This window comes from Panulirus ornatus, chromosome 10 (assembly GCF_036320965.1).
Source record: "Panulirus ornatus isolate Po-2019 chromosome 10, ASM3632096v1, whole genome shotgun sequence".
Lineage (NCBI taxonomy): Eukaryota > Metazoa > Arthropoda > Malacostraca > Decapoda > Palinuridae > Panulirus > Panulirus ornatus.
Window position 1 is genome coordinate 30232754 of NC_092233.1, and position 25417 is coordinate 30258170.

Here is a 25417-nt window from a genome sequence, read left to right on the forward strand (position 1 = left end):
TGTGGCAGGTGGGTGGTGTGTGGTGTGGCAGGTGGGTGGTGTGTGGTGTGGCAGGTGGGTGGTGTGTGGTGTGGCAGGTGGGTGGTGTGTGGTGTGGCAGGTGTGTGGTGTGGCAGGTGTGTGGTGTGGCAGGTGTGCGGTGTGGCAGGCGTGCGGTGTGTGGTGTGGCAGGTGGGTGGTGTGTGGTGTGGCAGGTGTGCGGTGTGGCAGGTGGGTGGTGTGTGGTGTGGCAGGTGGGTGGTGTGTGGTGTGGCAGGTGGGTGGTGTGTGGTGTGGCAGGTGGGTGGTGTGTGGTGTGGCAGGTGTGTGGTGTGGCAGGTGTGCGGTGTGTGGTGTGGCAGGCGAGCGGTGTGTGGTGTGGCAGGTGGTTGGTGTGTGGTGTGGCAGGTGTGCGGTGTGTGGTGTGGCAGGTGGGTGGTGTGTGGTGTGGCAGGTGTGTGGTGTGTGGTGTGGCAGGTGTGTGGTGTGGAAGGTGTGTGGTGTGTGGTGTGGCAGGTGTGAGGTGTGGCAGGTGGTTGGTGTGTGGTGTGGCAGGTGGGTGGTGTGTGGTGTGGCAGGTGTGCGGTGTGTGGTGTGGCAGGTGGTTGGTGTGTGGTGTGGCATGTGTGTGGTGTGTGGTGTGGCAGGTGGTTGGTTTGTGGTATGGCAGGTGTGTGGTGTGTGGTGTGGCAGGTGGGTGGTGTGTGGTGTGGCAGGTGGGTGGTGTGTGGTGTGGTAGGTGTGCGGTGTGGCAGGTGGGTGGTGTGTGGTGTGGCAGGTGGTTGGTGTGTGGTGTGGCAGGTGGGTGGTGTGTGGTGTGGCAGGTTTGTGGTGTGTGGTGTGGCAGGTGTGTGGTGTGTGGTGTGGCAGGTGTGTGGTGTGGCAGGTGGGTAGTGTGTGGTGTGGCGTGTGTGTATTGTGGCAGGTGTGCGGTGTGTGGTGTGGCAGGTGGGTGGTTTGTGGTGAGGCAGGTTTGTGATGGGTGGTGTAGGATAGGCTGACTGGCAGGTGGGTGGCACTGGTCCTGGACACTGAGGAAGTGGGCCAGGTGGGTTGATGGTGATGAGGTGGGTGGGTAGAGGGAAGGCCAGCACGGGACATACCACATCTAACTACTACTGCAACATCATGTACATAGGGAGGAGAGGGAGAGAGCTGCTCATCCACTACAGTAACCAAAAGCAACTGTTGCCTCAGCTGGAGCAACTCACTAGCTACTGTTGACACAGAGAGAGAAACTTGACGAAAGTCCGTTTGTAAATACTCACATGAACTTGACGCTTTTACTGGAAAGAAAAAAAGAATTTGCGGTCAGAAAAACTCAAAAAAACAAAACATCAGCTTCCTATCACATATTTGACCTTTTAAATAACCAATTAAATGGGAGTAAGGCAACGTAAAATGTGGGATGACATTCTCTTGACCGCAAAAGCTGTGGTAGGGTTAGAGGTGTTGACCCTCCCAGTAGGACCACATCATCCGGGGTCCTGACCATCACTCTCTCTCCCTCTCTCTATCTTATCTCTCTCCCTCTCTCTCCCTCTACTGCTATTGGGGGGAACCACCGCCCCCTGCAGACCTGCTACCCGTCTTGCTCCCAGGTGTCTGTCTGCCTCCTGCCTGATAACAAGGGGTCATCATTCTTATCTACTTTAAAGTAAATCTGTGTCTAGCGGCTGCACCACAGAAAGGTGTCTTGTGCTTACCTCACATCACAGCAAGATGTGTGTCTAGTACCAGTGGTAAAATTCCTTCACAACAAAGTTTGTGTCATGGGCTTACCTCACAGAAGTGTGTGTGTGTGTGTGTGTGTGTGTGTGTGTGTCGGGTGGGGGGGTGGGGAATCCCCATTGAACAAATTACATGTCGTGGTCATGTAAAGCGAGTGTATCGCAGGTTCCCTCACCAGACGGGTGTACTGCCACCTCCTCCTAACAAAATACAGATTGTGTCTGTCTTGCAACAAGGAGGATGAGTGTTTTCCCTCATATATTATATCATTACTGGCTTGCAGTGCGTGGTGCAGCAGTAGTGACCTGCTCAGGACACCCAGGTCACCTCTGGCTAGCCCAGGGCGGCTCCATACGTCTAGTGATCTGCCAGCATTAGTGTCGAGGAACAAATGATCGTGTGTGAGGGTGTGTACACGGAGCAGCGCCTGCCTGGCTCTACACTGAAATGAAGTTGTTTGTATGGCAGATGATCACCAATGAAATCCAGTAAACATCACGACCATAACTTGTAAGGTGTATGGAGGACAGACAGTGTGGGACACCCAGGTCATGACCAGGGCTGCGGGGGACGGGGTCAGGGTTGTGGGGGGAAGGTCAAAGACTGTAAAGAAGGAGGGAAGGTTGTGGAGGTGGGAGTCAGAGGTTGTGGAGAAGTTGGGGTTTGGGATCATGAAGATGGAAGACAAGGGTTTTGAAGTAAGGAGAGTGTGGCAGACGGGGTTGTGCAGTGCAGCGGTCATGTGCTGTGGAGAGTGGAGTGAGGGGTCAGGGTCAAGGAATGGTTTGACCTAGGCATGACAGAGGGAGAGTTGAGGATCTGTGTGACCTGAGGATGAGGTACAGTAAGTCAGGGTGACCTGGGTAATACGTAGGGGGAGTCAAGGTGCTAGGTGTGAGCTGGGTATTATAGAGGGAGGGTCACGGTGTTCTGCGTGACCTGGGTATCACCAGGGAGAGACTAAAGGCAGGTCGGTCGTCCGTGGCCTTGTACACGACCCATGACGGTCGTGGTTGTCCATGACGTTGTACAGTGCCCAGGACGCTCGACCAGCCTTAGCGTTCCGTGGTCACGCATGGTGGGGGTCATGTGTGGGGCAGCGTGAGTAGGGCCGGCGGTCCGTGACTGCCGGCGGAAGGCACAGTGCCTCTTCCCCCCACTGCCTGCACCCTCACCCCGACCCTCACATGTCACCTGGGGACATCTATATAACAGACTGTATCGTGAAATCAAATCACACGACATAGGATATCGAGATTGTACATGGCTGGCGGACTGGCTCACAGATAGAGGACAACAACGATTGCTGTTAAATTGGGAAGCATCCGACAGTCTCACAGCGGGTCAAGTGGGCAGCCACAAGCCTCAGTTCGAAGCCCCAGACGTCGTATTATATCTATACTAATGACCAGACGACAAGGTTCACCAGTCACATCTTTAAACTTGCTAACGACAAAATTATACAATATAACCCAAGCGACGGATGATTATTATATAATTCAGAGAAACATAAACGAATTGATGCAATGCTCAGAATCATGGCTAATGGACCTCGATGTAGACAAAGGAAAAGTAATGCATTCTGGTCATACCTCATACGAAAATGAACCGTTTGGCACGACATTTTGAGAAATACAAAACAATGATGTACAGTCCACAAAACAATGATCGTGATCAAATAAACAAAACGCAAGTCCACAAAACAATGATCGTGATCAAATAAACAAAACGCAAGTCCACAAAACAATGATCGTGATCAAATAAACAAAACGCAAGATTTTATCGTTGAAAAAATATCACTGGCACGACGATATACACCAGCACACTACTCACTCTTCACAACATCCAGGAGGTCAGACAGACCTGACGTAGGATATGATGTTCAGTTGTGGTCATCTAACTTTCTTACTGAAGAAGAATGAACTAGAACACATACAAAGATGAGCAAGAAAACTAATTCCGTCACTCACGTCATAAACCTGGAGAAGAAAGACTCGGATCTATCATTTTCTCTTGAAAGGCGTAGATTCCACGGAGACCTAACAAAAGTTTTTTAAGATACTTGATAATTTCTGTAATATAACTTATAACCATCTTTTCAAGTCAGTCACACTTACAATCACAACCGTCAGAAATAACGTGTACAACTACAGCGATGTAAAGTAAATGTATCAATATATTTTCCTTTTTTACCAGAGTTATAACGTTAATCATTACTTAATTATCCATAGACATTGTCAAGGTTAACACTGCCACTACCAGCTACATTGATGGTAAACATCACTAGTGACCAGGAGTGTTCAAGAATGGTCATCTAACATGTATGTATTTCCACTTCGTTTTTCCTCTCAGTTAACTAAGATCCCTCTGCCCCAGAGTGCCATTCACTTCTCTCCTACAAAATGTCAGTACAACATGGCGTTCCTTCCTAGCTATAGTTTCCTGCCGACTGATACACTGGGTGGAGGTGGAGGTGTGGAGGAGCCTTCTGCTTTACCCTCCTACCTCCATCTATACAGGTAATTATGAGTCGAATATACTGGTACTGTCCTCCAGCAGGTTACCTCGTCATGGACCATCAGCTCTCGTCTTATTTGCATTTTCAGTGTACGTACATGAGAGCCACTTCATTATTGCATGTTTTGACTGTGAGGACTGGTTAACTCTTCCAGTCAGGAAAGATAATAATAATAATAATAATAATAATAATAATAATAATAATAATAATAATAATAATAATAATAGTAATAATAATAATAACATTATAATAATAATAATAATGATAATAATAATAATAATAATAATAACAACAACAATAATAATAATAATAATAATAATAATAATAATAATAATAATAATAACAATAATAATAATAACACTAATACTAATGATAATAATAATAATAATAATAATAATAATAATAATAATAATAATAATAATAATGATTTTTTTTTTTTTAGAAAGGTGCAAAAGGTGAAAAAGAGGGCAAATAAGAGTTGGGGTGAGACAGTATCATTAAATTTTAGGGAGAATAAAAAGATGTTTTGGAAGGAGGTAAATGAAGTGCGTAAGACAAGAAAACAAATGGGAACATCGGTGAAGGGGGCTAATGGGGAGATAATAACAAGTAGTGGTGATGTGCGGAGATGGCGGGAGTATTTTGAAGGTTTGTTGAACGTGTCAGATGATAGAGTGGCAGATATAGGATGTTTTGGTCGAGGTGGTGGTGTGCGAATGGGAGAATGGTTTGGTAAACAGAGAGGTAGTGAAAGCCTTGCGGAAGATGAAAGCCGGCAAGGCATGGGTTTGGATGGTATTGCAGAGGAAATTTTTAAAAAGGGGGTGACTGTGTTGTTGACTAGTTGGTGAGGATATTCAATGTATGTATGGCTCATGGTGAAGTGCCTGAGGATTGGCGGAATGCATGCATAGTGCCATTGTACCAAGGCAAAGGGGATAAAGGTGTGTTCAAATTACAGAGGTATAAGTTTGTTGAGTATTCCTGGAAAATTATATGGGAGGGTATTGATTGAGAGGGTGAAGGCATGTACAGAGCATCAGACTGGGGAAAAGCAGTGTGGTTTCAGAAGTGGTAGAGGATGTTTGGATCAGGTGTTTGCTTTGAAGAATGTATATGAGAAATACTTAGAAAAACAAATGGATTTGTATGTAGCATTTATGGATCTGGAGATGGCATATGATAGAGTTGATAGAGATGCCCCGTGGAAGGTATTAAGAGTATATGGTGTGGGAGGCAAGTTGCTAGAAGCAGTGAAAAGGTTTTATTGAGCATGTAAGGCACGTGTACGAGTAGGAAGAGAGGAAAGTGAGTGGTTTTCAGTGAATGTCGGTTTGAGGCAAGGGTGCGTGATGTCTCCATGGTTGTTTAATTTGTTTATGGATGGGGTTGTTAGGGAGGTAAACGCAAAATTTTTGGAGAGTGGAGCAAGCATGCGGTCTGTTGTGGATGAGAGGGCTTGGGAAGTGAGTCAGTTGTTGTTCGATGATGATACAGGGCTGGTGGCTGATTCGGGTGAGAAACTGCAGAAGATGGTGACTGAGTTTGGTAAAGTGTGTGAAAGAAGAAAGCTGAAAGTAAATGTGAATAAAAGCCAGGTTATTAGGTATAGTACGCTTGAGGGACAAGTCAATTGGGAAGTAAGTTTGAATGGAGAAAAACTGGAGGAATTAAAGTGTTTTAGATATCTGGGAGTGGATTTGGCAGCGGATGGAACCATGGAAGCGGAAGTGAGTCACAGGGTGGGGAAGGGGGAGAAGGTTCTGGGAGCGTTGAAGAATGTGTGGAAGGCGAAAATATTATCTCGGAAAGCAGAAATGGGTATGTTTGAAGGAATAATGGTTCCAATAATGTTATATGGTTGCGGGGCGTGGGCTATAGATAGGGTTGTGCGAAGGAGGGTGGATGTGTAGGAAATGAGATGTTTGAGGAAAATATTTGGTGTAAGGTGGTTTGATCGATAAGTAATGAAAGGGTAAGAGAGATATGTGGTAATAAAAAGAGTGTGGTTGAGAGAGCAGAAGAGGGTGTATTGAAATGGTTTGGTCACATAGAGAGAATGAGTGAGGAAAGATTGACAAAGAGGATATATGTGTCAGAGGTGGAGGGAACGGGGAGAAGTGGGACACCAAATTGGAGGTGGAAGGATGGAGTAAAAAAGATTTTGAGCGATCGGGGCCTGATCATGCAGGAGGGTGAAAGGCGTGCAAGGAATAGAGTGAATTGGAACGACATGGTATTCTGGGGTCGACGTGCTGTCAATGGATTGAACCAGGGTATGTGAAGCATCTGGGGTAAATAATGAATAATGAATAATAGTAATTATAATAATGATAATAATAATGATGATGATGATGATGATGATGATGATAATAATAATAATAATAATAATAATAATAATAATAATAATAATAATAATAATAACAATAGTAGTAGTAGTAGTAGTAGTAGTAGTAGTAGTAGTAGTAGTAGTAGTAGTAATAATAATAATAATAATAATAATAATAATAATAATAATAATAATAATAATAATAAAGCTCTCAATTCCCACTATGTTTTAACCAGTTTGTACTTTAGAGAGTATTTTTGTAAATCACAGCAGATCCTGGTCCTGACACACCACTATCACCATTCTCCTGGTACTGTGTGCTGTGGTAACCTTACAGTCACCTGGTGCTCCTGACACACCATCACCACTCTCCTGGTACCGTGTTGGTAACCTTACAGTCACCTGGTACTCCTGACACACCATCACCACTCTCCTGGTACCGTGTGGTGTGGTAACCTTACAGTCACCTGGTCTAGTGGTAGAACAACGAACGATTTTCGCTTAATAAAAAAGTGGAGATCGAGGACACACCATGCCCGTCGGGAGCATGAGTTCTGGTCGTGCGGTTGTGGCTGGATATCCTGCCGCCCAACAAGGACCAGGTTTTGTCCACCTGATCACCGGTACATAACTTTCACTAGCACGTCAATACAACTCATGACGTACAAATACCAGAGTCTATCCCCTCTGACCATTTTCCTGGAACGACATATATTACGCAAGTATCCCGCAGAATCTATCCCCATCCAAATGCCTTATCTATCCTTGTCCAGCCCCCTAACTCCGTGCACCTCCTTATCTTTGGCCAGTCTCTACCATCCCTAGTGTCCCTCATCCTCAGTCACAACCCTCCATCCCTCATCCTGTCACTATCCTCCATCCCTCATCCTCAGTCACAACCCTCTATCCCTCATCCTCAGTCACTATCCTCCATCCCTCATCCTCAGTCGCAACCCTCTCATCCTCAGTCACAACCCTCCATCCCTCATCCTCAGTCACAACCCTCCATTCCTCATCCTCAGTCACTATCCTCCATCCCTCTTCCTCAGTCACTATCCTCCGTCCCTCATCCTCAGTCACTATCATCCATCCCTCATCCTCAGTCACTATCCTCCATCCCACATCCTCATTCACAACCCTCCATCCCTCACCCTCAGTTACTATCCTCCATCCCCCATCCTCAGTCACAACCCTCCATCCTTCATCCTCAGTACAGCCCTCCATCCCTCATCCTCAGTCACAATCCTCCTTCCCTCATCCTCAGTCACAATCCTCCATCCCTCACCTCAGTCACAACCCTCCATCCCTTATCCTCAGTCACTATCCTCCGTCCCTCATCCGCAGTCACTATCCTCCATCCCTCATACTCATCACTATCCTCCATCCCTCATACTCATCACTGTCCTCCATCCCTCATACTCAGACACTATCCGCCATCCCTCATCCTTATCGCTATCCGCCATCCCTCATCCTCAGTCACTATCCTCCATCCCTCATCCTCAGTCACTATCCTTCATCCCTCATCCTCAGTCACTATCCTTCCATCCCTCATCCTCAGCCACTATCCTTCATCCCTCATACTCATCACTGTCCTCCATCCCTCATACTCAGACACTATCCTTCATCCCTCAATCTTATCACTATCCGCCATCCCACATCCTCATTCACAACCCTCCATCCCTCATCCTCAGACACTATCCTACATCCCTCATCCTCAGTCACTATCCTCCATCCCTCATCCTCAGTCACTATCCTCCATCCATCATCCTCAGTCACTATCCTTCATTCCTCATCCTCAGACACTATCCTCCATCCCTCATATTCATCACTATCCTCCATCCCTCATCCTCAGTCACTACCTTCCATCCCTCATCCTCAGTCACTATCCTCCATCCCTCATCCTCAGTCACCATCCTCCATCCCTCATCCTCAGTCACTACCTTCCATCCCTCATCCTCAGTCACTATCCTTCATCCCTCACCCTCAGTCACTATCCTCCATCCCTCATCCTCAGTCACTATCCTTCATCCCTCATCCTCAGTCACTATCCTCCATCCCTCATCCTCAGTCACTATCCTTCATCCCTTATCCTCAGTCACTATCCTCCATCCCTCATCCTCAGTCACTAACTTCCATCCCTCATCCTCAGTCACTATCCTCCATCCCCCATCCTCAGTCACTATCCTTCATCCCTCATCCTCAGTCACTATCCTCCATCTCTCATCCTCAGTCACTATCCTTCATCCCCCATCCTCAGTCACTATCCTCCATCCCTCATCCTCAGCCACAACCCTCCATCCCTCATCCTCGGTCTCTATCCTCCATCCCTCATCCTCAGTTACAACCCACCATCCCTCATCCTCGGTCACTATCCTCCATCCCTAATCCTCAGTCACAACCCTCCATTCCCCATCCTCAGTCACTATCCTCCATCCTACATCCTCAACCACACCCCTCCATCCCTCATCCTCAATCACTATCCTCTATCCCTCATCCTCAGTCACTATCCTCCATCCCTCATCCCCAGTCATAACCCGTCATCCCTCATTCTCAGTCACTGTTCTCCATCCCTCATCCTCAGTCACAACCCTCCATCCCTCATCCTCAGTCACAACCCACCATCCCTTATCCTTAGTCACTATCCTCCATCCCTCACCCTCAGGCACTATCCTCCATCCCTCATCCTCAGCCACAACCCTTCATCCCTTATCCTCAATCACTATCCTCCATCCCTCATCCTCAGTCACAACCCTCCACCCCTCATCCTCAGTCACTAATACTTCACCAATCCCTAGCCAGCCATCTCCATCCCCGGCCGTCCTCTACCACACCAAGCATACCACGTCCCAGCATCTCTGACCATCCTGTACAATCCTTCGTCAGCGTACAGGATCCCTAGTTACCCTCCACAATCTCCATCCTCATAATCATTCTCCACCATCCCTGGTCACCCTCCACAATCCTTGGCTACCCTTCACCATCTCTGGCCACCCTCCACCATCCCTGGCCACCCTCCGTCATCCCTGGCCAGACCCTCCACCATCTCTGTGGCCAGCCTGTAGTATTCCTACCATGGCTGGCCGGTGTCGTGTCCATCGCATGGCGTGACCTGGAACATCACATGTCTACACATACACAACCAAAGGTCGCTGACGTATATTGCCACGTTTAAATCCACGACCACTCGTTTCATTAGAGCCACGACAATCAGGAGTAGCGGATCCGTGTCAAAGGGAGCCACTACTGTTGTATATGGACCTATAACCTCCTCCCCCCGTGCCCCCCGCCTACTGCTGCCCCTCCACACACACCCCTCACTGGCTGACCTCTGTGTGGCCTGTACCACACCCCCAGCACACGGCCTCCATACATCCCTCACCACCAACGTGCGCCGCTCTCCATAAATCCCTAAGCACTATAAAAGGGGGAAACCGACTAATTAAGTGAGGCACACACAGTTCCCGGCTAACAGTCCCGCCGGCCGATAACAACGGTATTCATCAGCGTAACAGCTATTACTGCTGCCTCAATATTACCCGTGGTGATAACAGCTGTTACAGCTGCCCCACTCACTGCACGACGCGATAAAAAACAATCGCTCAATGTCTCTCTCACCTGCACCGCAAGTACTCACACTCACTCTATCAGTAAGGGTAGTACACACTCACAGTCACTCATTATAATACACTACCGACTCATTACACCTTAATAAGTACACTCTCTCCCATTCATATTGAGACACTATCTCCAGTGTCCTCGCATCACAACACTCCACTGTGCATACTCTCCGTCCAGTCACACCGATACACGCCTGACCAGCCACCTCTTCCTGTGTCTCCTCACGACAACACACTACTGTGAATTCCTCCCACTCACCCACCCCTGAGTACCCCGTGTTCTTTACTCTCTGGCATTTCCCACACAACACTCCACACCTTCTGGCACTCCCACACAATACCCCACCCTCTGGCACTCCCACACATTACTCTCCATCCTCTGGCACTCCCACACAACACTCCCCACCCTCTGACACTCCCATACAATACTCCCCACCTTCTGACACTCACACATAACACTCCCTACCCTATGGCACTCCCACACATCACTCCCCACCCTTTAGCACACCAACACAACACTCCACGCACTCTGGCACTCCAAGTCACGACTGTGGGATGCAGCAGTAACCCTGCAGCATCCTCCGTGCTCCTGCCTGCACCAGCACTCCACCACATTGCCTGGCGCACCTTGCCATGCTCCCGACACATCCTCTCACCACAGCATCAACACACCCTATCACAGACCCAAAACACTTTATCTCACTCCTGTAGACACCTTGTCTCAGTCTGTAACACGTTCTACCGCTGTCCCAACCTAAACCGGCGCCCCAGCCTTAACACAACCCAACCAGTCCCAGCACATCGTGTCACACTCCATACCATACTCTGCTGCAGTGCCTTACACATCCCGGAATAGTCCCAGGACACCGTAACCCAGTCCCTCATCACACCGTACCCCACCGGCCTCGGTTGCGGCGGCCGCCGTCACGAGAGACGGTACACGACCCCAGGAGGAACACCTCCCGACAGGTGCGCGGGGCCCGCTCCACCTTCCGAGGATAAGTACCTCCTTCATGGCCACCAGATAGCTGGCATAATTGGGGCTCCTCAACTTGGCGCAAGTTTTTAATCCAATTTCCCGTGGGTTAGAGTGGTCCTGGCCACCTGCTGCCGGTGGTGGCCAGAACCCACACACACCCAGCCTGTCATGGGTAGGCCTGGGGCTGACAGTGGTGGTGGGCAGGACCCACACACACCCAGCCAATCATGGGTCGTCTTGGGCTGACAGTGGTGGTGGGTAGGACCCACACACACCCAGCCTATCATGGGTCGTCTTGGGGATGACAGTGGTGGTGGCTTGGACCCACACACACCCAGGCTCTCATGGGTCGTCCAGGGGCTGACAGTGGTGGTGACCTAGGACCCACACACACCCAGCCTATCATGGGTCGTCTTGGGCTGACAGTGGTGGTGGCTTGGACCCACACACACCCAGCCTATCATGGGTCGTCTTGGGCTGACAGTGGTGGTGGCTTGGACCCACACATACCCAGCCTGTCATGGGTCGTCCAGGGGCTGACAGTGGTGGTGGCCTAGGACCCACACACACCCGGCCTGTCATGGGTCGGCCTGGGGATGACAGTGGTGGTGGGCAGGACCCACACACACCCGGCCTGTCATGGGTCGTCCAGGGGCCGACAGTGGTGGTGGCCTAGGACCCACACACACCCGGCCTGTCATGGGTCGGCCTGGGGATGACAGTGATGGTGGCCTAGGACCCACACACACCCAGCCTATCATGGGTCTTTCTTGGGAATGACAGTGGTGGTGGCTAGGACCCACACACACCCATCATAAAATTCATCCCTCCTGGAAATACCGAGACACCAAACACAATATTCCAGTTTTCTAAATATATCATCTGTACACCACTGTATCTTGATCTTTCAGGTGGTATTCCCTCCAGGGGTCTGGGTCACCGCCCCGGACAAGTGGTCTGGGGGCTTCACACTATCCCCTGGGGGAGGGAGGCAGGTGGAGCGGCCTCACATGATGCTACTACTACTGAAACATTTTAGTGTCAAGCACGAGAGAAAATGATTATCATTATGATCATTTGTATCACTGTTATAATTCTTCATATTGTTGTTTAGATGATAATAATAATAATAATAATAATAATAATAATAATAATAATAATAATAATAATAATAATATTGATAATAATGATAATAATAATAATTATTATGATAATAATAATAATAATAATAATAATAATAATAATAATGATAATGATAATAATAACTTTGCAACGGTTAGTTTAGGATGATGGGCCACAACATCATCAAATCTCACAATGGTTGTGTGACAATAACCCCAGGTGGGTGGTGTGACAACGCTTACCCCAGGTGGGTAGTGTGACAACACCCCAGATGGGTGGTGTGACAACACTTACCCCAGGTGGGTGCTGTAACAACCTTACTCTAGGTGGGTGGTGTGACAACACTTACCCCAGGTGGGTGGTTCTGACAACACTTACACCAGTTGGGTAGTGTAACAACACTTACCCTAGGTGGGTGGTGCGTTAACACTTACCCCAGGTGGGTGGTGTAACAACACTTACCCCAGGTGGGTAGTGTGACAACACTTACCCCAGGTGGGTGGTGTGACAACACTTAGCCCAGATGGGTGATGTAACAACACTTACCCCAGGTGGGTGATGTAACAACACTTACCCCAGGTAGGTGGTGTGATAACACTTACCCAAGGTGGGTGGTGTAACAACACTTACCCCAAGCGGGTGATGTGACAACACTTACCCCAGGTGGGTGGTGTAACAACACTTACCCCAGGTGGGTGATGTGACAACACTTACCCCAGGTGGGTAGTGTGACAACACTTACCCCAGATGGGTGATGTGACAACACTTACCTCAAGTGGGTGATGTGACAACGCTTACCAAAAGTGGGTGGTGTAACAACACTTACCCCAGGTGGGTGTTGTAACAACACTTACCCCAGGTGGGTGATGTGACAACACTTACCCTACGTGGGTGGTGTGACAACACTTACCCCAGGTAGGTGGTGTATCAACACTTACTCCAGGTGGGTGATGTGACAACACTTACCCTAGGTGGGTGGTGTAACAACACTTTCCCCAGGTATGTGGTGTGACAACACTTACCCTAGGTGGAGAGTGTGACAACACTTACCCCAGGTGGGTGATGTGACAATACTTACCCCAAGTGGGTGATGTGAAAACACTTACCCCAGGTGAGTGGTATAACAACACTTACCCCAAGTGGGTGATGTGACAACACTTTCCCCAGGTGGGTGGTGTAACAACACTTACCCCAGGTGGATGGTATGTCAACACTTTCCCCAGGTGTGTGGTGTGACAACACTTACCCCAAGTGGGTTACGTGACAATACTTACCCCTGGTGGGTGGTGTAACAACACTTACCCCTGGTGGGTGATGTGACAACACTTACCCCAGGTGAGTGGTGCGACAACACTTACCCTAGGTGGGTTGTGTGACAACACTTACCCCAGGTGGGTGGTGTGACAACACTTTCCCCAGGTGTGTGGCGTGACAACACTTACCCCAGGGGGTTATGTGACAATACTTACCCCAGGTGGGTTATGTGACAACACTTACCCCAGGTGGGAGGAGTGACAACACTTTCCCCAGGTGTGTGATATGACACTTACCCCAGGTGGGTGGTGTAACAACACTTACCCCAGGTGGGTTATGTGACAACACTTACCCCAGGTGGGTTATGTGACAACACTTACCCCAGGTGGGTGGTGTAACAACACTTACCCCAGGTGGGTGATGTGACAACACTTACCCAGGTGGGAGATATGACAACACCAACCCTAGGTGGGTAGTGTGACAACATCTACTCCCATGTGGGTAGTGTGAAAACATTAACCCCAGGTGGGTAGTGTAGCAACACTAACCGCAGGTGGGTTGTGTGACAATATTTACTCCCACGCGGGTAGTGTGACAACACTAACCCTAGGTGGGAAGTGCGACAACTACTACCACGCGGGTAGTGTGACAACACTAACCCTAGGTGGGAAGTGTGACACCTACTACCACGCGGGTAGTGTGACAACACTAACCCCAGGTGGGAAGTGACAACACTAGCCCTAGGTAGGTAGTGACAACATCTACTGCCACGCGGGAAGTGTGATAACACTAACCCCAGGTGGGAAGTGTGAAGACAATATTCCCGCAACTCTGCCAACAGTGTCACCGCCCCCCTCCCTCCACACACACCGCACGGCCACGGACCGGCCCCTTCCCCCGGCCCGCTCACCTTCTCTCCGACTTACTTTTAAGTGTTTTTGTGCGGAGAGATAAGTCACCGGCGGCATAATACAGATAATATAAGCCATGGAAAAGTCCCGGGGTTAATGTTCGCCATATTTCAAAAGTTGTCGCCTTGTAAGAAAGTATTAATGATATGTTCTTTCCTGATTGTTAACTTTTGGGCCACCGACGCAGGTTTTTCTGTGACATGAGCGCGAGGGGGAAAAAAAAAAACTGCATCTTAAGGTGTGAAGCACGTCTATAAGAATATCGTAAAAGAGAAGGAATTCATAAGATAAATTTGTTATCTCTGTTTACTTACAAAAAAAAGAGCATCAATTTTACTGTTTTGGAAACCAAGTTCGGGCCAAAACATATAGCATGCAAATGGTAAATTAGGAAACAAATTGCCTAATCAACTGGAATGCCTCTGAGAAAGACCTGCCATAAGCTAGTTTGACAATGTTTAGCCGAAAAACCTTAACCCCCATTTGAGGTCCCATATTTCGCGGGGTTACGAGCGTACGACTCATTAATGGGTTGTTTCCGGCAGTACTCGACGCTGCCAGACGTAGGAGCCAGCGGCGGGGAGGAGCGCCCCGCCTGGGACGGGAAGTCGGAAATCACCAGTAAATGAGGACGGTGGATTCAAAGCGAATTTTTATTAATCTTCTCTTCCCGTTCATTGCATGTTCGATTTATCGGATGACACGGACATATATTACCACTGTGGACGGAAAAACGGCCTGGAGTCGGGACCCTCATTTACATATCGTCTGATTTACATCCTCAATTTCGACCCGGAAAGGAAATATACGTGGTAAAGGTTACCTCAGACCTGATACCCTGAGTGATGTGCTCAACCTAACCTATTGCCCGCGCTCCCTCGGTATTAACTTATCGATTCTGAATTTTGAATACCATTTTGGGATTGGGAATCTTCAACTGAATTTTGAGAAGATATCTGGATATGAACTTTATACCGGGTTTATGTTTAGAATGTCCTTCATAAAAACGATGTAGGATTGCAACAGATGGGAGCCTGTATGGATCTTACTGATGGTTATCAAACTCATCAGTATCTTTAATATTACTGTATTTGTCAAACATAAGGCAGGTGGGTGGTGATAGTGGTGTAGGTGGTGATAGTGCTATGGGTGGTGTTTGTGGTGAGGGAGGTGTTAATAGTGTGGGCGGTGTTAGTGGTGGGGAAGATGATACTGGTGTGGGTGATGTTAATGGTGTGGGCGGTGTTAGTGGTGTAAAAAGTGAGTGGTGTGGATGTTGTTAATGGTGTGGGTGGTGTTGGTGGTGTTAGTGATGTGGGAGGTGTTAGTTGTGTGGGTGGTGATAGTGGTGTGGGTGGTGTTAATGGTGTGGGTGGTGTTAATGGTGTGGGTGGTGTTAATGGTGTGGGTGGTGTTAATGGTGTGGGTGGTGTTGGTGGTGTTAGTGATGTGGGAGGTGTTAGTGGTGTGGGTGGTGATAGTGGTGTGGGTGGTGTTAGTGTTGAGGGTGGTCTTGATAGTGTGGGCGGAGTTAGTGGTGTAAGAGGTGATAGTGATGTGGGTGGTGATAATGGTGTGGGTGGTGTGGGTGGTGTTAGTGGTGTTAGTGATGTGGGTGGTGAGGGTGGTGTGGGTTATGGTAGTGGTGTGGGTGGTGTTAGTGGTGTGGGTTATGGTAGTGGTGTGGGTTATGTTAATGGTGTGGGTTAAGGTAGTGTGGGTGGGGCGTGTTATGGTGGTGTGGGTGGTGCTAGTGGTGTGTGGTATGGTAGTAATGTGGGTTATGGTAGTGGTGTGGGCGGTGGTAGTGATGTGGGTGGTGTTAGTGGAGTGGATGGTGTTAATGGTGTGGGTTATGGTAGTGGTGTAGGTGGTGTTAATGCTGTGGGTGGTATCAATGGTATGGTTTATGTTTGTGGCGTGGGTTGTTAGTGGTGTGGGTGGTGTTAATGGAGTAAGTTATATTACTGGTGTGGTTTATGTTAGTGGTGTGGTTGGTGTCAGTCGTGTGGGTGGTGTTGGTGTGGGTGGCGTTAGCTGTGTGGGTTATGGTAGTTGTGTGGGTGGTGTTAATGGTGTGGGTTATGGTAGTGGTGTAGCTGATGTCAGTGCTGTGGGTGGTGTTAGTACTGTGGGTGGTATTAGTGGTATGAGTTATGTTTGCACTGTGGGTTAGGTTAGTGGTGTGAATGGTGTCAGTCGTGTGGGTGGTGTTAGTACTGCGGGTGGTATTAGTGGTATGGGTTATGTTAGTGGCATGGGTTATGTTAGTGGTGTTAGTGGAGTAGAATATATTATTGGTGTGGGTTATGTTAGTGGTGTGGGTGGTGTTAGTGATGTGGGTGGTGTTAGTGGTGTGGGTGGTGTTAATGGTGTAGGTGGTGTTATTGGTGTGGGTGGTGTTAAAGGTGTGGATGGTGCTAGTGATGTAGGTGGTGCTAGTGGTGTGGGTGGTGTTAGTGGTGTGGGTAGTGCTAATGGTGTGGGTGGTGATAGTGGTGTGGGTGGTGATAGTGGTGTGGGGGTGTTAGTGATGTGGGTGGTGCTAGTCGTGCGGGTACTGTTAATGGCGTGGGTGGTGTAAGTGGTGTGGGTGGTGTTAGTGGTATGGATTATGGTAGTGGTGTGGGTGGTGCGGGTTACGTTAGTGGTGTAGGTGGTGTTAGTGGTGTGGGTGGTGATAGTGTGTGGGGGTGTTAGTGATGTGGGGTGGTGCTAGTCGTGCGGGTACTGTTATTGGCGTGGGTGGTGTAAGTGGTGTGGGTGGTGTTAGTGGTATGGATTATGGTAGTGGTGTGGGTGGTGCGGGTTACGTTAGTGGTGTAGGTGGTTTAGTGGTGTGGGTGGTATTATTGGTGTGTGGGTGTTAGTGATGTGGGTGGTGCTAATCGTGTGGGTGGTGTTAATGGTGTGGGTGGTGTAAGTGGTGTGGGTTATGGTAGTAGTGTGGGCGGTGTTAGTGGAGTGGATTATGGTAGTGGTGTGAGTGGTAGTGGTGTGGGTGGTGTGGGTGGTGCGGGTTATGGGAGTGCTGTGGGGGTGTTAGTGGTGTGGGTTATGTCAGTGGCGTGGGTTACGTTAGTGGTGTGGGTTATGCTAGTGGTGAGAGTGGTGTCAGTCGTATGGGAGGTGAGAGGTGTGGGTGGTGCTAATGGTGTGGGTGGTGCAAGTGGTTGGGTGGTGCTAGGTGTGTGGGTGGTGCTAGTCGTGTGGTTGGTGTTAGTGGTGTGGGTAATGCTAATGGTGTGGGTAGCGCAAATGGTGTGGGCGTTGTTAGTGGTGTGGGTGGTGATAGTGGTATGGATGGTGATAGTAGTGTGGGTGGTGTTAATAGTATGGGTTATGCTAAAGGTGTGGGTGGTGCTAGTGGTGTGGATGGTGTTAATGTGGGTGGCGTCAGTCGTGTGGGTGGTGTTAGTGGTGTGGGCGGCGCTAGGGATGTGGTTGGTAATAGATGTGTGGGTGGTGATAGTGGTGTAGGTGGTGTCAATCGTGTGGGTGGTGATAGTGGTCAGGGTGGTGTCATTGTGGGTGGTGACAGTTGCGTAGATTATGGTAGTGGAGTGAGTGGTGTTAATGGTGTGTATTATGGTAGTGGTGTGGGTGATATAAGTGGTGTGGGTGGTGATAGTGGTATGGGTGGTGACAGTGGTGTGGGTGGTGTCAGTCATGTGCGTGGTGACAGTGGTGTGGATTATGGTAGCGGTGTGGGTGGTGTTAATGGTGTGGGTTATGGTAAGGTGGTGACAGTGGCGTGGATTATGGTAGTGGTGTGGGTGGTGTTAATGGTGTGGGTTATGGTAGTGTGTGGGTGGTGTTAATGGTGTGGGTTACGGTAGTGGTGTGGGTGGTGATAGTGGTGTTAATGGTGTGGGTTATGGTAGTGGTGTGGGTGATGTAAGTGGTTTGGGTGGTGCTAGGTGTGTGGGTGGTGCTAGGTGTGGTGGGTGGTGATAGTGGTGTGGGTGGTGATATCCTTGCTGCCAAATATCCAGGCAGGATCAGCCACTGCGAAAGGGATGAGCGTCCTCTGGCCCCACCTTACACCAGGAAGGGTAGCCTGCTGGGCCACCCACCCTGCCCCACCCGCGGTAGCTCCCCCACCCTCCACTCACGACCTCCGCCACCAGCATGGCAGACCTCCACTAATAATCCCAATTTCCCAGAGTTTCCTCTCCCTCCAACAATACCCTCCACTACTCTAGGTTCTCCACCCCTCCACTCCCAAGGGCTTCCCTCCCTCCACTAGTATCCTCCACTGCCATGGATTCCCCTTCCCTTCACCAGCACCCTCCACTACCCTGGGTTCCCGCTCCCTCCACCAGTGCCCTCCACTCCCCAAGGTGCCCCCTCCCTTCATCAGTGCCCTCCACTCAATAGGGTTTCCCCTCCCTCCACCAATACCTTCCATTAACCTGGGTTCCCCCACCCCTCCCACCACCAGTACCTTCTACTTCCCTGGGTGCCCCCTCCCCCCCACTAGTACTTTTCACTCCCTTGTGTTTCCCTTCCCTCCACCAGTACCCTCCAGTACCCTGGTTTCCTTTTCCCTCCACTCTTCCGGGTTCACTTTCCCTCGACCATTACCTCCACTCCCCAGGTTTTCCCCTACGTCCACCAGTACCCTCCACTACCCTAGGTTCCCTTCGTCCTCCAGGACCCTCCACTTTCCTGGGTTCGCCCTCCCTCCACCATTATCCTCCATCCCCCAGGGTTCTCCAGCCCCCCACTCTCCAAAGCTCACCATCCATCCACCAGTACCATTCACTCCCCACTCTCTACCTTCCCTCCACCAGTGCCCTCCACTCCCCATTCTTTACCCTCCCTCCACCAGTACCCACCACTTCCCAATGTTTATTTTCCTTCTACCAATACCCTTCACTCCCTAGGGTACATTCTGTCTCTACCAGTACCCTCCACTCCCCAGGGCTCACCCTCCACTCCTCGGGGCTCACCTTTCCTCCACCGGTACCCTCCACTCCCCAAGGTTCACCCTTCCCCAGCAGTACCCCACTCCCCAGGGTTCGCCCTCCACTCCCCAGGGTTCATCCTCTACTCCCTAGGACTCACCCTCCACTCCCAAGGGCTCACCTTCACTCCTCAGGCCTCACCCTCCACCCCCCAAGGCTCACCCTCCACTCCCTAGAGCTCACCCTCCACTCCCCAGGGCTCACCCTCCACTCCCCAGGGCTCACCCTCCACTTCCCAGGCCTCACCCTCCACTCCCTAGGGCTCATCCTCCACTCCCCAGGCCTCACCCTCCACTCCCCAAGGCTCACCCTCCACTCCCTAGAGCTCACCCTCCACTCCCCAGGGCTCACCCTCCACTCCCCAGGGCTCACCCTCCACTTCCCAGGCCTCACCCTCCACTCCCTAGGGCTCATCCTCCACTCCCTAGGGCTCATCCTCCACTCCCCAGGCCTCACCCTCCACTCCCCAAGGCTCACCCTCCACTCCCTAGAGCTCACCCTCCACTCCCCAGGGCTCATCCTCCACTCCCCAGGGCTCACCCTCCACTCCCCAGGGCTCACCCTCCACTCCCTAGGGCTCACCCTCCACTCCCCAGGCCTCACCTTCCACTCCCTAGGGCTCATCCTCCACTTCCCAGGGCTCATCCTCCACTCCCCAGGGCTCACCCTCCACTCCCTAGGGCTCACCCTCCACTCCCCAGGCCTCACCCTCCACTCCCTAGGGCTCATCCTCCACTTCCCAGGCCTCACCCTCCACTCCCCAAGGCTCACCCTCCACTCCCTAGAGCTCACCTTCCACTCCCCAGGGCTCATCCTCCACTCCCCAGGGCTCACCCTACACTCCCTAGGGCTCACCCTCCACTCCCCAGGCCTCACCCTCCACTCCCTAGGGCTCACCCTCCACTTCCCAGGCCTCACCCTCCACTCCCTAGGGCTCACCCATCACTCCTCAGGCCTCACCTTCCACTCCCCAAGGCTCACCCTCCACTCCCTAGGGCTCACCCATCACTCCTCAGGCCTCACCCTCCACTCCCCAAGGATCACCCTCCACTCCCTAGAGCTCACCCTCCACTCCTCAGGGCTCACCCTCCACTCTCCAGGGCTCACCCTCCACTCCCCAGGCCTCACCCTCCACTCACCAGGCCTCACCCTCCGCTCCCTAGGGCTCACCCTCTACAACCCTGCCATTCAGTTCCCCGTCCCCGAGTCTGGCCACCCCGAGGCCTGAGGAGGCAGGGAGGGTCGCCCGTGAACAGTATTATCATAGCCTGGCAATAAATTTATCGGCGCTTTATAAATTTATCCCGACTTGGGAATAATGTGGCGAGCGAGGAGGCATATTTCGCCACTTTTCAAATGCACCCGCCGATAGCTGGTCGCATTTTATGGTGCATGAATGTGATAACGTCGTCATCAGGCCCCGCGCACAATATCACCGCGATTTAAAATCTCACCATTAGCCTCTTTTTTGTGTGTTTTTATGCAAAATACTGTTTGAGGGGGGAGGGGGGGAGTCCATTATGCCCATATTTCTTGTTTATTTTTATGGTTTTCACCAGGACAATGGCGGGTCCGACTGTATCTCTCGCGGGGCTAATCTCACAGGCCAGGGCGGCGTATTCCCCCGGGTGAACGCCTTCCCGACACATGCCCTGCTACCCCCCCAGGCCTGGGTCCGTCACTGCCCAGAAGTGGGTCCTCCAGACCCCTAGGCGTAGGTCGATCGGTATCCAGGTGTGGGTCGATCAGTCCTCAAGGCTTAAGTCGATAAGTGTCCAGGTGTGGGTCGATCCGTGTCCAGGTGTAGCTAGGTCAGTGTCCAGGTGTGGGTTGATCAGCCCCTCAGGCGTACGTAGATCCGTATCCAGGTATGGGTCGATCTGCCCCAAGTCGTGGGTCAGTCAGTGTCTATGTGTGGCTCGACTCGATGAGTGTCCAAGCATAGGTCGACCAGTGTCTAGGCGTGGGTCTATCAGTGTCCAGGTGTGGGTCGGTTAGAGACCAGGTGTGGGTCGGTCAGCTTCAAGGAGTGGGTCTAACAGTGTCCAGGCGTGGGTCGATAGGCGTCCAGGTGTGGGTCGATCAGCATCCAGGCGTGTGTCGATTAGTATCCTGGCTTGGGTCGATCAGTGTCATCCTGTGGATCCATCGGTGTCGAGACCTTGGGTCGATTCGCGTCGAAGCGTAGGTAGATCAGTTCCCGGTTGTAAGGTCGATTAGCGTTCAGGCATGAGTTTATCAGCGTTCAGGTTAGAGTCGATTGCCCTCATTCCGTGGGTCGATCACCGTCCAGGCGTGGGTTGATTGGCGTCCAAGCACGGGACGACTTGTATCTCGATGTGGGTCGATCAGCATTCAAGCACGGGTCGATGGGTGTGCTGGCATGGGTCGATCAGCGTCCTGGTAGAGTTTGATTCATCTGTCGGTCGAGGGCTGGCATCGTCGAGGAGCAGGTCGAAGATCGGCGTCGAAGAGTAAATCAGGTATCAGAGTCGAGTGGGTTGATGGTCGACGTCTAGGAGCTGGTTCAGGGTGGTCGATCTGCGGCGTCGAAATCCTAACTGGAAGGTTGGCATTGAGTCATGGGTTAAGAGAAGGTGTCGAGACGTGGGTTCAGGCTAGCAGCAAGGCGCGGGTACAGGTCGTCGCCGGGAGTCGTTCGTCAGGCAGGAACCGATGGTCGTCTTCGAGGCGTGGAGCCAAATTGTCATGAGGCGTGGGTTGAGGATTGGTCATGAGGCGTGGGTCAAGGTCTATCGTCGATCCATGAGTCGAGGGGAGGGTCAACAACAAGGCGTTCAGCGTCAGAGTCATAGAGTCTGGGGTCAGTGTCGAGGCATGGAGATAGAAGTCAGAGTCGAGGGGTCGACTTCGAGGCGTAAGTCGATAACTGACGCCGAGGTGTGGATCAGAAGTGGGCGAAAAACTCGTCGGTTGCGGACTGCCGTCGAAGCTTGGGTTCGAGTCGTAGGTGCAAGGGTTAGCGTCAAGTTCTGGCGTCGGTGGCTGGCGTGGAGGGCGAGCAGGGAGTGTGGTGTGAGTCGTCATGTCAGTTACCCAATATTACTGATATTGTAATGTTTACTCAAGGAACAGAAGGACAGCGTGGAGAGATAAGGAAGAGTGGCTCGGAGCCAATACAAGAAAGTGACAAGGAAGAGTGGCTCCGTGTGGTCCCCGGAGCCATCTCAACACAGTGACAAGGAAGAGTGGCTCCGTGGGGGCCTGGAAGCCACCTCAACAAAGTCTACGTGCTAACTACGACATGAGAGTTTGTACGTACTTCCAGGCGGGCATTCCCCAAACCAACCGGTCTCCTCTGTATACGTACCTGTAGAAGACAACATCTACATTACAAACTTGCTCTCATCTCTAACTATCTGCACTATGGCAAATGGAAATATTTTGCTTTAAATTAATATGGAAATTAATGGTAAGGCATTAATGAATAAAAATCACAGGTACTGACCTATACATGTATACTTACTAAATGGTGCATGTCTACAAAGGCGTTATTCATAACAAACCCCCCACCCCTCACTCCACACACACACACACACACACACACACACACACACATACACACATACACAAGCGCACAAGTTGGACCAGGGGGACACCACTCTGAGCCGGGGCCAGTAGGGGGCGGTATCCCCGAAAAATATGCAAACGTCCTCTTAAGGACCAGGGGCCACAAAATGGATTAGGACGCAGTTTAGGAGGGAATTTGACGGAAACGGGTCGCGTGGAGGGCGGTCCTTGTCCCTCCTCCACTCAGTCACAGATCCTCTATTCTGCCAGCCCTTCACAGCCCCTCCCACCGTGCCCCTCCGACAGCGTGTCGCCCCATCATGGGACACTAACCCACTCCTCTCATTCCCTCACCCGTGGCGCATGGCTCACCGCCCCTTCTCTCTCGCAGCTCACTACTCAGCAAAACCAGCAGCTTTCATCGAGACACATGTCGATGGTAACACTCGCCGTGTGGCCGGAGCCTGAAGGAGGAGGCCGTGAGATGAACCCAGAGCGCACTAGGGAGTAAATGAGGCGCAAACCACAAAGAAAATCCATATAACTTGAGGTCAGTGTAAGGCATTAAATTTCGGCAGACGAATAAACGAGTGGCAAAAAAGCAAATGTTGACGAGGGAAGCTGGGATATGTGGCGGAGTGGTGAAGGCCGGGCTGCCTCATGACCTCCCTCCTGCCTACACCTTCAGGAGAGGAGGTATGTCACGGGAGTGAGGGGCGTGTCGTGAAGACCCGGACATGTAAGGTCGTACCTCTCACCTGCCTGCACCCACAGGAGAGGAAATAGAATATAACAATGAGGTTTCGGCCCTGTAGGATCGTCTCCATCACCTGCCTGCACCAACGGTCGCCACAAACTCTCATGTAAACCTTGTGCTGTTAGATCAGCGTCAGGCGACGGGGAGGGAGGCGGTGAATACTTCAGAACATCATGCAAAAGCAGGACGGATGAAGAACGTAGAGGAGGATACACGGAGCAGGGCAAAGGACGAGTGTTCAGGAGGACAGATGGATCAGGTTGTGAAGAGATTATGGAGGAGGACAACAAGATGAGGATGAAGGAAAACCATCGACGGGGGGGGGGGGGGGGGGCATCAGAAGTAAGGAAAGCCGTTGAGGAGGACAAGATCAGGATGAAGGAAGGCCGTGGGGGAGAAGGACAAGATCAGGATGAAGGAAGGCCGTCGGAGAGAAGGACAAGATCAGGATGAAGGAAGGCCGTCGGGGAGAAGGACAAGATCAGGATGAAGGAAGGCCGTCGGGGAGAAGGACAAGATCAGGATGAAGGAAGGCCGTCGGGGAGAAGGACAAGATCAGGATGAAGGAAGGCCGTCGGGGAGAAGGACAAGATCAGGATGAAGGAAGACCGTCGGGGAGGACTAAGAAGAAGGCGGGGTGCAGGGCAGATGATGACCTGGCGGCCATAAGTGCCAGGGCCAGCCACCCCTGCTTTGCATCCCGACCCCAGCAGATGAACGGCTACACCTCCCCCCAGTGATCGCCACACGCTACTCCCTCCCACACTCTCTCCCTCTGTTCCTTTGTCTCTTTTGTCTTCCTCCCTCTCGTCTCCTCCATCATCTAATGTCCGGATCCTTCAGACACACTGAATCCATCACTAATGTGTCCTACACAGCTGTACACTTGGTGCCCTGCATGGTGTCGGGTCTCCTCGGCCGCTGCTGCAGCTCTCTCGCTCACAAGGTCCTCTGGTCTGACCAGGAGATGGGTGGCCTGAGAGAGCCCCGTGCCAGGGTAAGGCCTGACGAATCTTCAACGGCAGCTCTAGTATGACGGGAGGCTGAGATAACACTGGGGCTCTCTACTCACTCACTCACCCTGCCAACTGTATCAGCTCCCCACCGCCAGCCTCACCCCTCCGCCGGCCTTCCGGCTGGCGTGGCGTGGCCTGCTGGTCACCAGGTTATCACTCCAGGATCATCTTCTTAATTACAGATACTGTTATAATGTTTGAACTCACATAACACTTAAGTACATTAATGATTCTTAAAATTTCTTCCCTCCATCTTTGGCGTTATGAAGATATCACAGAGTTTTACGGGCGCTTGACTGTGGCAGGTGTGGGTCACACAAGATGACTGTGGCAGGTGTGGTTCAGCCAAGATGACTGTGGCAGGTGTGGGTCACATCGATGACTAGGACATGTTTGGGTCACATTAGATGACTGAAGCTGGTGCGGGTCACAGCAAATGACTGCGGCTGGTATGGTTCACAAGACTTTCAAGATCAATAAATGCACAGATGAAAATCGACAACCAATAACACAGAGAAAGCAGTGTCACCCGGAGTGTCATGTGACCTAAGATCATCATTCCCGATATCCCTCAGAGCGAGATGTGACCTGAGGTCACTAAGATAATTCAGCCGCTGGTGATATGAAGTATGGACAGCAGCAGAGACGATGTGAACCTCTACATACTTTATCATTTTAGTGTTGATGTCAAGTTCTCCAACTC

The 25417-nt window shown here is 50.9% G+C and overlaps 1 protein-coding gene across 27 annotated transcripts in view; it reads right to left on the reverse strand.

The window, feature by feature from the left end:
* The window catches only part of LOC139750871 (one cut domain family member 2-like), a 636939-nt gene that overhangs the window by 68377 nt on the left and 543145 nt on the right, over window positions 1-25417 (reverse strand). For 15 of the 27 annotated variants that reach the window (XM_071665710.1, XM_071665722.1, XM_071665699.1 and 12 more), the window contains one exon: window positions 1248-1265. The exons of 4 other annotated variants lie outside the window; for them this stretch is intronic. In XM_071665710.1, coding sequence (XP_071521811.1) covers window positions 1248-1265 — 18 coding nt within the window. Of the gene's footprint in view, window positions 1-1247; window positions 1266-22693; window positions 22742-25417 lie in introns of all 27 variants that reach the window. 8 more of the 27 variants (XM_071665706.1, XM_071665711.1, XM_071665718.1 and 5 more) reach the window with 2 other exon arrangements.